Raw genomic sequence first — 14,980 nt, forward strand, 5'->3', positions numbered from 1 at the left:
AACACATTAAACAGCACAATTACAACACAAGACGAACACAAACACATTAGACAGCACAACTACTACACAAGACACACACAAACACATCACAACTATAACACAATATAAACACAAACACACCACAACTACTACACAATATAAACATAAACAAACTACACACCACAACTACTACACAAGACAAACACAAACAAATTAGACAGCACAACTACTACGCAAGACAAAACAAACATACTAGTCAGCACAACTACTACACAAACATACTAGACAGTACAACTACAACACAAGATACATACATACACATTACCGATACTACACAAGACAGACAGAAATACATTAGACAGCATAACTACTACATAAGATAAACACAAACACACTAGACAGCACAACTACTACACAAGACAATCCCAACCACACTAGACAGCACACCTACTACACAAGACAAACCCACATAGAAGCACACCACAACTACTACACAAGACAAACACAAACACACTAGACACCACAGCTACTACACAAGACAAACTCACACACTACACAGCACAACTACTGGACAAGACACACAAACACATAACAACCACTACACAAGAAAAAAACAAACATACAACTACTACTACACAAGATTATGAAAAAAAAGGAAAGAAAAAAGAAAGAAAGCACATTTAAATACAAAACACTGTTTTCAAATATTTTAAATTTCAGCACAGCCCTAAGACTGATAAAATTTCCCTCACCTTTTCATAACCATTTCACTTCAGAGTTGATTTTATGTCAACGATATGCATAAGCATGTATTATGTACGTGTAGATACAAACATTTCTGCATAAACATGCACAATGTCTCTATCAGAAATAATCACATCTAGTGCATAATATTTCAACTTTTAACTGGTCCCAGTAAACACAATAAATTAAATTCAAAATAAATAAAGATGATCTTCTTTTTGGTAATAATTCAAAATGATGATTTTTGAGTACAAAAATATAAAAATATATATATTTAAGAAAATCTTTGTTGCATAAAAAATACCATAGTTACTTAGCAGGGCCTCCCCGATGGTGCAGTGGTAACGTCGTTGCCTTGTAATCAAGGGGTCCTGAGTTCGATAACCGGTGGAGGCACATAGTGGTTCAGATCCCACTTTAAACTGTAGGACCAGTCCCGATTAGCCTTACTGTGCACAAAGTGGACTTAGAACACCAAATCAAACCAAAGTTACTTAGCAATTAATTCTGAGCTTTTTTTAAAATTGAGAAAACAATGACATGAATGTGTGTGTGTAGTAATTTCTTGTTGTGTCAAAGAAATTACTCTGATACACACAAGCACACAATCTAAATAATATTACTTATTATGTTAATAATTCTATACAATACTTTTAACAGAAATTATGTAAGTAAACAGACCTATTTCGTATATATGCTGATAAAAAAAAATAATAATAAAAAAAAGTGGTTAGCAAATCGCGCTGCCGCCAAGGGTCCCAGGTTCGAATCCCGCTCGAGCTTGGTTGTTTGTGTAGTGCAGGCACCAAGGGGAAAAATACAGAAATCTTATTTTTAAAGGGCGTCGGAAGAAGTACTTACTGAAACAGTGTTTTCTCAGTCGAGAACTTACGGCTAAAGCGTGTGGTGTAGGTGCATACAGTGTCGCGTATTATAAAACAGGGTAAAATAATCGGCGAGCCCCTATTCAAATCTCCTGGGAAACATGCTAAAAAACAGAATCGAGAACGTTGATGATGACCTTGCAGTTCCTCTACAATAACTACCTTGAAACTTCTTTCAGGTATAAGTATCTATTATATGCTGCAGAGATATGATATTATGATCCTCTGTAGAAATATTCACTATATTATTTCAATGTACTCAAATATAATGTGCATGCAAAGCTAAATATTGGACACAGCAAATTTTCTGTGTTTTCCTTCCGCTAGCAGTTAATTTGGCAACAGCGCAATAGTACTGGCTGCGTATTGGCTGAACTCATGTTCCTTCTAAAAGCGTACGACGTATAGAGCATTGGGATTTCCATCGTGAGGCGTTACTTTAACTATTGCGAGAGCAGTTATGAAACAAAATTGTGATGTATATCGTACATCCATGGATTCATATATATCATGGTTTTGTTCTATTATAATTAAACTAACATTTTTAAATTAACTCTGTTTGTTTGATATATTTGAACACTATTTTCTGTAGGTAGTAATTTTTACTAGTTATGATTTCAGTAATTTGGATATTTTTTAAGTATGTCAAAACACTCCAAAAGTCAGGAAAAATCAGTTTAATTGGAATCATCAGACATAAATATAAATTCACTATAGCGTCAAAAGTCAGTGAAGAGCAAACAAACATAATTATGTTATTAGATATGATAAAAGATTGCCACTTTCATAGAAAATAATTAGTAGTTTGATTACTTCAATTACCGTTACCAGATGGCAGCACATACCATCTGCAATGATAACTGAGAAACTCTTGGCAAGTTTTCCCTCTGTTCACTAAATATTTTTTTTTTTAATGTTTAATTTCTACTTGTGTATCTTTGCACTTACTTAAGTTGGTACTACTTTACTATACCGGAGACACCTATCAATGATTTATTTCGCAATTTTTTAAATTGCTAACGTACTATTCTGCATTGCGGAACATTTATTTAGATGAAATAATGAATTTCTAACGAAAATAATGTCTATTTCTTACATTAACGAGTACTTACTCTTGTTTCTTATTTCCCACAAACCATCCACGGGTAGCCCCAAAAACCATTGACATTAGCCCAAAAATTCACGATAGCCCCACGAACCATCACGGGGACGAGGTATGCCTACTAGGTTAGGTTAGGCCTGTTAGGTTAGGTTCCATTAGCACTCCTTTTGTTCAATTTAGCATATACGGACAATACGAGAGCGTATTGTGCTCTCGTGCAGGAAGCAAATGGCGGCAGCAGCAATAGCGCGTCGGAAATAGATTTTCGTACAAAGCCACATGAATTCGCATTAAAATGGATCAAAACTACATTCCCGAACATCAACAACGCTGCAGAAAATGATTTGCGTAAGTACTTTCTCCTGTAAATTTGAAGAAATCCGTCTCTGGTATAGTAAAGTGTTACCGTAGTTTGATTACTTCAACTACCATTAAGAGATGGCAGCACTTACCATCTGCAAAGCTAACTGAGAAACTCTTGGCAAGTTTTCACACTGTTCACTAAATAAATTAAAGTCTTTTTTATGTTTAATTTCTACTTGTGTATCTTTGCACTTATTTAAATTATTGCTATCTTTCACGATGTGCATTTTTGTGTGAAATGTTTGTAACACTGTAATATTTATGTAATATTTCAGAGTCGTCAACGGTCGTAGAGGTGTCCATGCACATTACGAAAATAACTCACGTGAATGAGGATAGTGCGGTAAGTAGACTTCACCATATTAACAATGAGATGTAACTGGATCAGAAATACGGGCTATAAAAATCATAAGTACAGGGTGTTCAGCCTAAAAGCATGTCGTCAACTAAGTCGTAAATAATTTTATAATTTATTAGTTCCCCGTGCCGGTAATTTGGGTCACGTTGCTTATGAGTAGTCTCACCAGGAGGCAGGACAGGTTATTAGAAAATTGTGAACTGTATTGAACCAGTTATATCTGCTACAGTACGGGGGTGTGGACTGTCTGGTGTTTGCTAGTACACGTTAACACACTTTGGTGTTTATGGTGCATTCAAATACTTAGGAGTGCATGTTTTTCTTGTACAGGGTGTTTTAAAAAAGTGACACAGTTATTGGCTGAAAAGTCTGAAAATTGGGGGTCCCGGGTTCGAATCCCGGCCTGGGCATGGATGTTTGTGAGCGTCCACTCATCATTTTCATCATATCATCATTCATCCCTATCTTTGCACATTAGCCAAAAGTAGCACAAAAGGCGAAGTAAAATAAAGCAAATCAATCAATCAAATCTGAAAATTAAGGATTATATTTAAATCCTTTCTATTTAAATTTGTATTTAAATTTCATCACGATCTGACCGCAAGTTTTTTTTTTATTTATAGAATTTCAAAGGGAGCTGTCGTTTGAAAAACACCAATAAACCGGTACCTTTTTTCTTCTCACGACGATAGAAATCAAAATTGGTTACCATAGCTTAACGCATAATTGAATAAGCTAAATTTTGATATAACTCTTTTTAATATTAATTTTTAATTGGAGTCTAATCTCGAGTATCCTTAATTTTTAATCCGATAATAGATGGCGCAGTTATAGACTTGTAGAATAAAAACAAGCAACGTTAACTACTTAGATCTCTAGTACGCACTCTTAAGACATTTAAATCTTTCTAAACTAATCCTGTATCAACGGATTTTATAAATGTATTCTTGATAATATTTATGCAAGGCTGAAGCTTCCCAAAGACATGTCTCGGATATATTATGAACAGAAACTCTGTTATATAACACTATGCAAGTGGAAAAATCGAGTCGAGTGATATTCTGCGTCATTCTGCGTACAGTCGTGTAAAGAAATGCTTCCCCCATAAGACTACATATATTAAGGCTTTATAGTGTCTCTCAACCTTAAAAGTCAGTATGTAAGTAAATGGATTACTTCACTCTCTCTCTAATACATGAGTTTTGCCAATAGCTCTGTCCTTCTCTACCACCGCTGCGTTGCGAGATGTTACAAAAATTTACAAAATGTAAAAGTAAAAAAATTAAAACAGTGAAATCATTATCCTGTAGAGTTTTTTATGCTCTATTTACTGACGGCATTATATAACCTGTCATAAATTAATGTGATCTGAAATTTCCATAATTATGCAATTTTGCAAAACGCTTAATTTTTTTCTAGTAAATACTTCAAAAGCCATAAATATCAAACAGCTTCAACAACTTCGCCAGTTTTTTTTCTACGGGATCTATGATGTTTGTAGATATGATATTCTTTGCCTGAGTGAATTAATTTGCTTACGAGGAGAGTTATATATATACACATTGGATATTTTGTATAAATCATCAGACCGTAACACGAAAAAGTTGGTTAGCGAGAAACTTTTCGGTTTGTCGCGATACACATGCAGACCAAGCGAGAAAAGTGTTGACCATTGTTTGAAGTTATTTTTAGAATGCATTGTTACTCCACAGCACCGTTATTTATTCCGCAATCGTAGTTTGCTTATGCGGGCTGTCTCGTGTATCAAATTCATCGCGCGGCACCAAGGTTACAATTCAGTTGCAGGCAGGTGCCTCAGTTTGTAGGAAGTTCAGTGTGCTTTATTTTCCGTAAAAAATGTATCTTAATGCTTGTTTTTGCATTTATTTAATTCTGTTTATGTAAAGGATACAACATTAAACGAAAGAAGTAACAATAGTTGCGTCGTGTATTACACATAATCAGTGATATGCGTCTACGCGTAAACAACGATAGTCTACATTCTACACGTAGACTATTTTATACACGTAGATTAGGTAATCTATGTAAACAACATGGTGGAAGGTGATAATTTAAAAAAGGGCGCCGTGGAATTAAAATAAAATTATATTGCGTATCAGTTGCTGATGTGTGAAGAGAACTTTTCATACTCTTTCTTCCAAATTCGAACAATTTCTCACCTAGGAAGAAACCTAATATAGGAAATATTCTAGTGTTTTATGAGAAAAAGACCACTCTTGCCTCACGACTGCCATCTGTTGTTGTTCTTTGCATACTATTTATCTTCTTCCATAGTTGATGATAGAAGAGAAGAGAAATTTTGTTGTAAATAGGATTCTTTTCATTTCGTTACAAACCAGTATAGTTGAAAATGTCACTTTCCTTTCATGAAAGCCTTGATAATTAATTTTAATGCACTTTAGATTGTCTACATAGTCTATGTAAACTACAACCCAATGTAATCTACGCGTAGATTACGTGTAGACAACGCATGTAGACGTAAAGTTATAGTCTACGGCACATCACTGCACATAATGCAAATGGTAAATAGTTAAGTCGAAATATAAACATTTACATGCAAATCTTGAGGTAACTATAGTATTTTTTTTCTCAAAGTGCATCAAATACATAGATATTGAAGATTTCCTATACGATATTAAGGAAGCAAATTTGTCACAATAATTAGCGATTAACAGCGACTCCGTTTGTTGATCTGGCAACGCCGCGTTCCATTTAACCCATACTGACTTTTAAGGTTGAGACGCTCTATAGGGGGAAGTACTTTTTTTCCCCATGACTGTACATTGGACCCATTCGGTTTATGATTACGTCAGACCTCGACTAGGAACGTAATAGGCGTAGTCTCTAGAGAAGCAGTTGGTGGTTTGTATTGCTTTCAAATGGAGGAGGACGTGATCAATATTTCACCTTCTCTGTCTACATACACACAAGAGCCAAGTGGTTTACGGAGCGACCCAGGATTTTCTCTGTTCAAAAACTAACGTCATATCCTGACGTCATGCTCTTTTGCATTCGTAGGAACAGGATGAAATATTGATTCCTTCTACGCTGTTTGAAAAGTGCTTTCTCCAGCTGTGTGCTTTGTGTATGGATTTGAAACTCACGCTTCATATCCTTCTTCTTTCTTCATAGGTCATCTCTTCTACCTACCTATCTCCCTTTTCTCGCACTTTATTGAATCAATTTTCCCTATCCATCCTTTCATTATATCCTCCTCTCTCTCTCTATTTTCCTATTTCTTGCTTCCCCCTCTCCCCTCTTTTACTTTCGCCTATTATTTTCTCCGTTTCTCGTTCTCTATACATTATCAAGGTGCCAGCAGGATTTTTCTCGGGTGGGGTGGGGGCGCAATATAGATTTTTCCCTGCAGTCATAGAAATTTATATTTAACTTTTTATTATTATTATTATTTTACAAAGAATAAAATTTAATTGACTTGAAAACACTTGGCGTTGTTAGAATTGAGTCCACTATTCAAATAGAAACTGGAAAGGAACCTAGAAAATAGGAAAATAGAAAACTTGCTTTCATAAACATCAATCACTTTGGCTTGTTGTGTCTTTTAAGCGGGAGAGGGACATTTTTTTCCTAGATCCTTCACTCTGAGGCAGCTGGGAACACTGTTGCCAACTTAGCTCTTTTGGGACCAGATCTGGCTCTTTCGTGCACTCGTTTGGCTGTGAACTGTGTCATCCGCCCCCCGCCCCACTATGATGCCACCACTTGCTCCGGCCCACAAAGACCAACTTTTGCCATGAGTGTACATTTTGCACATGACGTGATATTAATATATCGGCTACTCGTCCCATCCCCTCTTACCTCCCCAGCTTCTTTTATATAGCGCCTTGGCTGAGGTGAAGATGACAATACTGTTATCCGGCAATCCCTTATTTCCGATTCATACAACCATCGGTGGATTATTGAGATGGGTGATGCTGTCAGATGTAGACGGTGAAATCTAAGAATAGATTGTCACCACTTTAAAGTTACCGGTAATAGCAGTAACAATAACAATAATTTCAGTAACTTTTCTTTCAGTGAAAGTACAACATTGTGGATGTTCTATATAATTGTAACTTAAAATATTTTTTGTAGTGTTTGTATCTCAATGTTGGCAATGATAGGTTGCAAAATATCGGCTTCCATGTTTGTTTATAGTTTAATGATGATAACACTCTTTAGGGCTTTACATGATTAGTATTTTGTATATTATTCTACACAAAATATTGCTATTTTTGCCTATAGAAATTATTGAATTTTAAATCAAGAGAATTTAAGTGTGTTTACAGTTTTCTTTCGCACGAGCTTCACCCCATTAGTGTATATAATTTGTTTCCTTTCTTTTCCTGTCTTAGAGCCTAATAAACACCATTTACGAGATTAATGCACTTTCACCATAAGTGATTCTGATATCTAACAACATCAATTTACCTTTGCCACAATGGAATGCTCCTGATACAACTCAACCAACATTTCCCCTTTTGATTTCCAGGAAATCACGATGGACGTGTTCCTCCACCTGTACTGGACGGAGACTCGCCTCGTTCTGCCGGACAGCGTGAACAGCTCCTCCCTCCCGCTGAGGGTGAACAAGGACGAGATCAGCCAGTTCTGGGTGCCCGATCTCTTCATCGTTCAGCTGAGGCAGATAAAGAACAGGGAGATTTTCCACGAGCTCAAAGACTTCAAAATCTTCGGCAACAGGACAATAAGATATGTTGTCGCGTGAGTACCATTTCGTTTACCAGCCATGTGAAAGTTGATATGCACTTAGATGTCAGGCTGCTACTACGAGGGTTGGAGAGTAAGTCATGGCAACCCAGTAATAATTCGACAATCGAAGGATGTATTACAATTTGTTATATACAACTGAAAGAGTATCCGTTATGGTTATTTTGTTGGTAGGAACAATGGAAAGAAATCCCAAGCAACCCTGTGACATACACATGTATTAATGTACAAGTTACAAAAACCTGTCTGACCCTGTGACATACACATGTGCACATGTTACAAAAACTTGTCTGATTATGACAAACCTTCGAAATAATCTCCCGCATTGTCCACAGCACGGTGCCATCGATGTGGAAGAGTTCCTGCAGCGACATCTACGACGTGCCGTTAGGGAGAAGCATCCAGATCTACTACATAATGCAATCATACTCCACGATAATGCAAGGCCACATAATTCAGCTTGCGTACGGGACCCGCTGCGCAGCGTACTGTAGACAATGCGGGAGATTATTTCGAAGGTTTGTCATAATCAGACAAGTTTTTGTAACATGTGCACATGTGTATGTCACAGGGTCAGACAGGTTTTTGTAACTTGTACGTACATTAATACATGTGTATGTCACAGGGTTGCTTGGGTTTTCTTTGCATGGTTCCTACCAACAAAATATCCATAATACTCTTTCAGTTGTATATAACAATTTTTTAATACATCCTTCGGTTGTCGAATTATTACTGGGTTGTCATGACCTACTTCCCAACCCTCGTATTATACAGGGTGATTCATAAGTTTTGGCCCAAAAGTGTATGTAAGCATGGGTCCGCCAACGAACAGCTCATCGTGCCTGCAGTAATACCACTAAGAAAAACTCAATATGCTGACCAAGGCAGAAATTTATTTTATTATAAAACATAAACTAAACGTAACGTTTCAACCTTCTAGCAAGGTCTTCTTCAGACTCTGCACCAAGTACAAATGTAACAAGGTACAAAACAGGACGATATATATACACAAACATTACTTCCCTCCAGACTATTAGAAAGTTGTTCTGGAACATTCTAGCAGGTGGGTTTCCCTTGTCATCTGTACTTTCACCTGACAGGCGATTTAGCTAAACATTTTCTTTCATCTGGAATGTGGTTGGATTCTTTATCTCACGCTGGAAACAGCTGGAAATGAATGGCTACGAGAAGGAGGATAGACTGGACATCAACAGAAGAAGGAAGAAAAGTGGCAGTGGAGAAGAGGAAGAGAAAGAAGGGAAAAGAGAGGTGGTTTGGCATAAGGAGTATGGGGAAGACCACATAAAAGATATGCAAAGTGCTTAGGAAAGCGGGCATTAAAACGTACAGGAAGGGAGGGAGAAGCATCTTAAGAATAGCGAAGAATGCAAACAGGAAAAAGGAAAACAGAGAAGAGGAAGAGGAAGGGATTATCTACGAAGTGAAATGTAATGAATGTGAGAGTGTGTACATAGGAGAAACGTAAAAGAGGCTGAAAGACAGGTTGAAACAACATAGAGATGATGTACGACTTAAGAGAGAGAGACATGCGATATTTAAACACATGAGAGAAATAGGACATGACATAGAGTGGGATGAGGCTAAGCAGATAGGAAGGGAGAAGATAATACTAGTGACAAAATGGAAGGAGGCAAAGGAAATAGAGAAGAAAGGTGAAGAAGACACAATGAACTGGAATTAAGATAAACAAAGAATGGAAGAAGGTGTTAGAGAGAGTGGAAAGGACAAGAGAGAAAGAGGAGAGAAGAAGAAAGAAGAATGAAGGAAATAGAGCGTGAGATAAAGAGTCCAACCACATTCCAGATGGAAGTAAATATGTTTAGCCTTTTAGGTGAAAGTACAGTTGACAAGGGAAGGCCACCTGCTAGAATGTTCCAGGAAAACAACTTTCTAATAGTCTGGAGTGGGGTAATTTTTGTATATATATATCGTCCTGTTTTGTACCTTGTTACATTTGTACATGGTGCAGAGTCTGAAGAAGACCTTGCTAGAAGGTTGAAACATTACGTTTCGTTTATGTTTTATAATAAAATAAATTTCTGCCTTAGTCAGCATATTGTGTGTTTCATATCATGGAAACAAGGCTTAAGGGTGTTATAATACTACTAGTATCAATGGAGAACAAAATACCAAAAACAAGGCGTTCGCCACTGACGTGTTTGCTGGGAAAACACGAATAAAAATAGTGCACATTTCGCTAAAACGGTGTCTATCGAACGTACGATTTCAAGTGCACAGGTTTGTACAAATCAAGATATTACATGTTACACTGTGCTACATAAAGTGTTCGAATTGCATCAGTACGCAACGTGTACTCTTTCCGAATTCTTTCAAACACCCAGTTGATTTCTTAATTGCTGACAAGCAACCTTAATCCTGCGCATTAATTCTGCAACTGTCTCAACGAAAAAGCTGAACACTTTGTTTTTCGGATGATTCCAGAAAAAATATCCAAATGATTTAAGGCAAGTCAGGTGATTTGTGATGCCATATCTTTGTGTTAAATGCAAAAATATCCAAGTGATTCACGTCAGGTGATCTGTGAGGCCATATCTTTGCGTTAAATGCAAGAATATCCATATGATACAAGTGAGGTGATCTGTGAGGCCATATCTTTGTGTTAAATGCACAAATATCCATATGATACAAGTCAGGTGATCTTTGAGGTCATATATTTGCGATAAATGCAAAAATATCCAAATGATTCAAGTCAGGGGATCTGTGAGGCCAAATCTTTGCGTTAAATGTACAAATATCCAACTGATTCAAGTCAGGTGACCTGTGCGACTATATGCCACACATCAGTGGTTTATGTACAACACATTCATACATTCCCAATTATCTCGCAAACGGTTCATTTGCGGGCCCATGATTACCGACACTTTTTTGCTTCAATCTGTGCGTACTTTTCATCATCGTTTCGATCTTATTTATGAAACACCCTATGTGGTTAAGGAAGTTATTAAAATACAATACATATTTGAGTTGAACAATTTATTGTTTGGGTGAAGCGTATGCATTCAGAGTCCGCAACTCCCCACATGTACGAAATCTTTAATTTTTATCATGTCTCACTTTGGTAACATATAATCTGCGTTGGAAACACTAAAAGGATAAATATTTGTCCGTAGTACATAAATATAAAGCATATGACTATGTTATACAAAGTATGAAATTCTGCCAACTTTCTCTCTATACAGAAAGAGAACCTTGTATCACCCCATACAAGGTCCGATAGCCGGAGGCACATACTTGTTCGGATTTCACTTTAAACTGTAGGTCCAGTCGCGATTAACCTATCTGTGCATAAAGTGGACTTAAATAATCGGGTAATTTGGATATACGAATAATCTTGATATCAGAGTATCCGATATCCGGATAGAAAATTATGTGATATCAGGATGAAATTTTATCTGGATTTGACCATCCCTAGTTTTTAAGGATCGTAATTTTATGTATGTTGAAGCATAAGTTGTCAGAAACGTGTTTGGTATTGTGTTTCAATTATTGCATAAAATAGAGAGAGTGAGCAATGCCAATGGACAATTTGCTTAGCAATACTTATGCATCCCACTGTACAATTTGCTTTGCAATACTTATGCATCCAACTGTACAATTTCATATTCATGCATATGTATTGTCCTTATTTAGCATCGTGTTTCATCTAATTTTGGCTAATCGCGACGATGAAGAGGCTAACTGGATGTGTGTCGCGAAGAGAGACGCGGGATTCGAACAAGGAACCTTCGACCGCCATGCCTTGGGCCGACCATCCAGTTGGTTACATATTCTCACATCTTACGTTTTCCTTTAAAACAACCTTACCTCGTGTTGTTGAGATTTCGCTCCTAAAAGACCGCGAAATCCGATAATTTTAATTACTGCTCTCGTGAAACGGTTGCCTAGTAACCAGCGTCTGGTGTAATTATCATAAAACGTGATCGGGAGCCGGCGCCAAAGGCTGGTCGTTCCATTATATTTTTATGATCAGAGGAGAATCGGGAATCAGAAGACTGGTCCTTGAAAACCCGTTAATTTCACTTCCCCCCCTCTTTGAACCGATCGATACGCACAAAACATAGTCTAGTTAATTGGCAATAAAGCTAATTAATTTTTTTTTATGTACGTATTTGCAGTTCTAGTTGATGCTTGTTACAAGCACTGAAATACTTTTTTTATGTAATGTTTATGGAGAATGCACACTGTTTTCATGAGATATTTATTTGTAGTGTGTGTAAAATTAAACTATTATGTTCTTGAATAAATCAAACGACATCATAGGCGTGCGCACGAGAGGGAAGGGAATGGTAGGGCGTGTTCCCCCAAAAATAAAAATATAGAAACTACCATTAGTAAAATTAATACTCGTGTTTTAAAAAGTAAAGAATTTCGTTTCATTTTAGATGCCCGCTCTTTCTCCCCATCTCACCAAAACAGTGTGATGTTGTTTACTAATCTCGTAGTAAAGATGAATCGCACAGAGCTGTATTCCTAGCCTGATATTATTAGAAAAATTAAATGGCTTACCCAGGGTAGGGACAGATGGAAGGCTTGTGTTGCTGCAGTCATAAACCTTCGGGTTTTAGAATTCTAGAGAGTTAGTTAGTTACAGAGCTCCGCCACAAATCGGCCCGAACTTGTCACAGTGATAGGGAGACTTGTGCTAAATTGATAACGAACATTCAGAGACTATAATGATAAAATTTCATCTTCACATAACTAATAGTTTCTGTGAGAAAGGAATATGAAGTTGCAATACACTATAATTGTCCAGATAGGCAAGCGAAACTACCCCTGCCGACCCTGTGGCCGAGAGTTTAGCACATCGCGCTGCGACGTCAAGGGTCCCGGGTTCGAATCCCGGTCGGGCTTGGTTGTTTGTGAATGTCCATTCATCAATTTCATCACTCATCCCCATCTTCGCAAATTAGCCAAGAGGCACAAAACGCGAAGTAAAATAAACTAAATCAAATCAAATCAAACTACCCCTAAGGCAGAGGAGTCTCCTGAACGCATGCGTCAATTGTGGGAAAAAGGACAGCTTGCTCTGCGACGACATTAATGAGCATTTCTACATTCTAATTTCTTCATATAGGAGAAGTATTTATTTTACACGAGAGCGCTCAACTAAGCTTATATTACATTTCTTGGATCTGAAATGAAAGAAAGTAATAATTATTTTCCCACAATTGACGCATGCGTCACTTCAGATCCAAGAAATGTAATATAAGCTTAGTTGAGCGCTCTCGTGTAAAATAAATACTTCTCCTATATGAAGAAATTAGAATGTAGAAATGCTCATTAATGTCGTCGCAGAGCAAGCTGTCCATTTTCCCACAATTGACGCATGCGCAGCATGCACCGTATGCGTTCAGGAGACGCCTCTGCCCTAAGGCACCCCCAAATAAATTACTCTGCACACTCGTCTGCATTAGATCATATACGTATATTGTGGAATGAAACAATGAGCCATCATAAAACTCATAGTTTTCAAGCCATCCATCAGAACTCGGTCAGTCGTAACAAATAATATTCCTTTGCAAGATCAGCAGTGACGTAGGAAATATACAGCATTCCTAATTCACTGCCGGGTCAGAGGGATGAAATAAACAAGTAAACAGCCGCCAACCCGGAACGATTGATCAGGAGAAACGCAGCAGAACAATCGCCGCTATATAGGCCAACAAATTTGGAGAAGGGATGAGATGAACGCAGAAGCTAGCACCGAGAATAGAAGTTACAGAAGAGGATCGCCGTTTGAGAACGCTGCAACCGCCACTCCGCCTTACACCACACGGCAGCCAGCTTTGTTCTCTGCGCTGACGCTGTTAGCAGCCTGTTTGACACCGCGAGATCGGCGCTCGTCATCTCCGTCGCAGCGAGTTCCGTAGGGAACCCCGTCGCAGCACCCGGACAGCCTAAGCCCGCACGCCCTTCCTTCGCTGCGACTCAGGCTCTGTCCGAAAGGTACGAAGTACGTACTTGAAGCATGGTTTTGGCGGAAGTGACGTCACCTAGTACAGTTCGAAAGCGCCAAGAACAGGAGTACGCAAGTGCATAGCTCGCAGTGCAGATGGAAGCTGACTCGGTCACGTGATTTCCACACTCGTTGTTCCTTTGTTTAAAATCGCGGAGGTAGAAAGCCAGCAAGAAAGGTTTAATATACGTTTTGGGTCAGCAAGTTGTTGGTTAAAGTGCTTCTAATGTGTGGAAATGTATGTGTACGAACATTTGAAAATGCAACGTGATTTCTATGGTGAAAAACAAGTGTTTAAAACGTGGGGAAAACAACGAGTACTCAGTTTTATCTACTGATCGTATTTGGCGCTGCAGTCGAAGTGCAATTCGAAAGACAACACTTCCAGTCCACGACTTGAAGACCGCACTGCAAGACCATACTCGGAGGATGCTCGCTTCAAGTACAGTCTTGCACCTTTGGGACACGGCCTCAGTCTCTGTCGCCAAGTTTCCTGACGTGCCGTTGTTTCGGGCACGAAGCGAAAGGCCAATTACGCCGCGAAGAGTTACAGCCGCCGGCACTCAGTCAGCCTGCAACGCCACAGTATACGGAATAACTGTTAGGCCTACCGCTTATCCCGGACGCCACAAAATCGGAAGGTTGTGGGCCTCACAGCGCGAGACCGAACCATGACGTCAACACCGGACTGATTGACTGAGAGGTCCCTTGTTTCCTTCCACGCCACTGGCTAGGGGTTGATAAGGGAGATTGTAGGGGGACAACAAACCTGAAACCTCCTGCTCTATCATCTGGGTCCA

The 14,980-nt window shown here is 38.3% G+C and overlaps 1 protein-coding gene across 1 annotated transcript in view; it reads left to right on the plus strand.

The window, feature by feature from the left end:
• The first annotated feature begins 3,350 nt into the window (after window positions 1–3,350).
• Window positions 3,351–14,980, plus strand: part of LOC145996501 (gamma-aminobutyric acid receptor subunit delta-like) — a 169,645-nt gene continuing 158,015 nt past the window's right edge. Inside the window, exons 1-2 of the mRNA XM_083133003.1 lie at window positions 3,351–3,415; window positions 7,944–8,176. Of these exons, the coding sequence (XP_082989129.1) occupies window positions 3,374–3,415; window positions 7,944–8,176 (275 nt within the window). The 5' untranslated portion in view covers window positions 3,351–3,373. The remainder of the gene's footprint in view (window positions 3,416–7,943; window positions 8,177–14,980) is intronic.

The sequence above is a fragment of the Lepisma saccharinum genome, chromosome 12 (genome assembly GCF_977018435.1).
Source record: "Lepisma saccharinum chromosome 12, izLepSacc3.1, whole genome shotgun sequence".
Lineage (NCBI taxonomy): Eukaryota > Metazoa > Arthropoda > Insecta > Zygentoma > Lepismatidae > Lepisma > Lepisma saccharinum.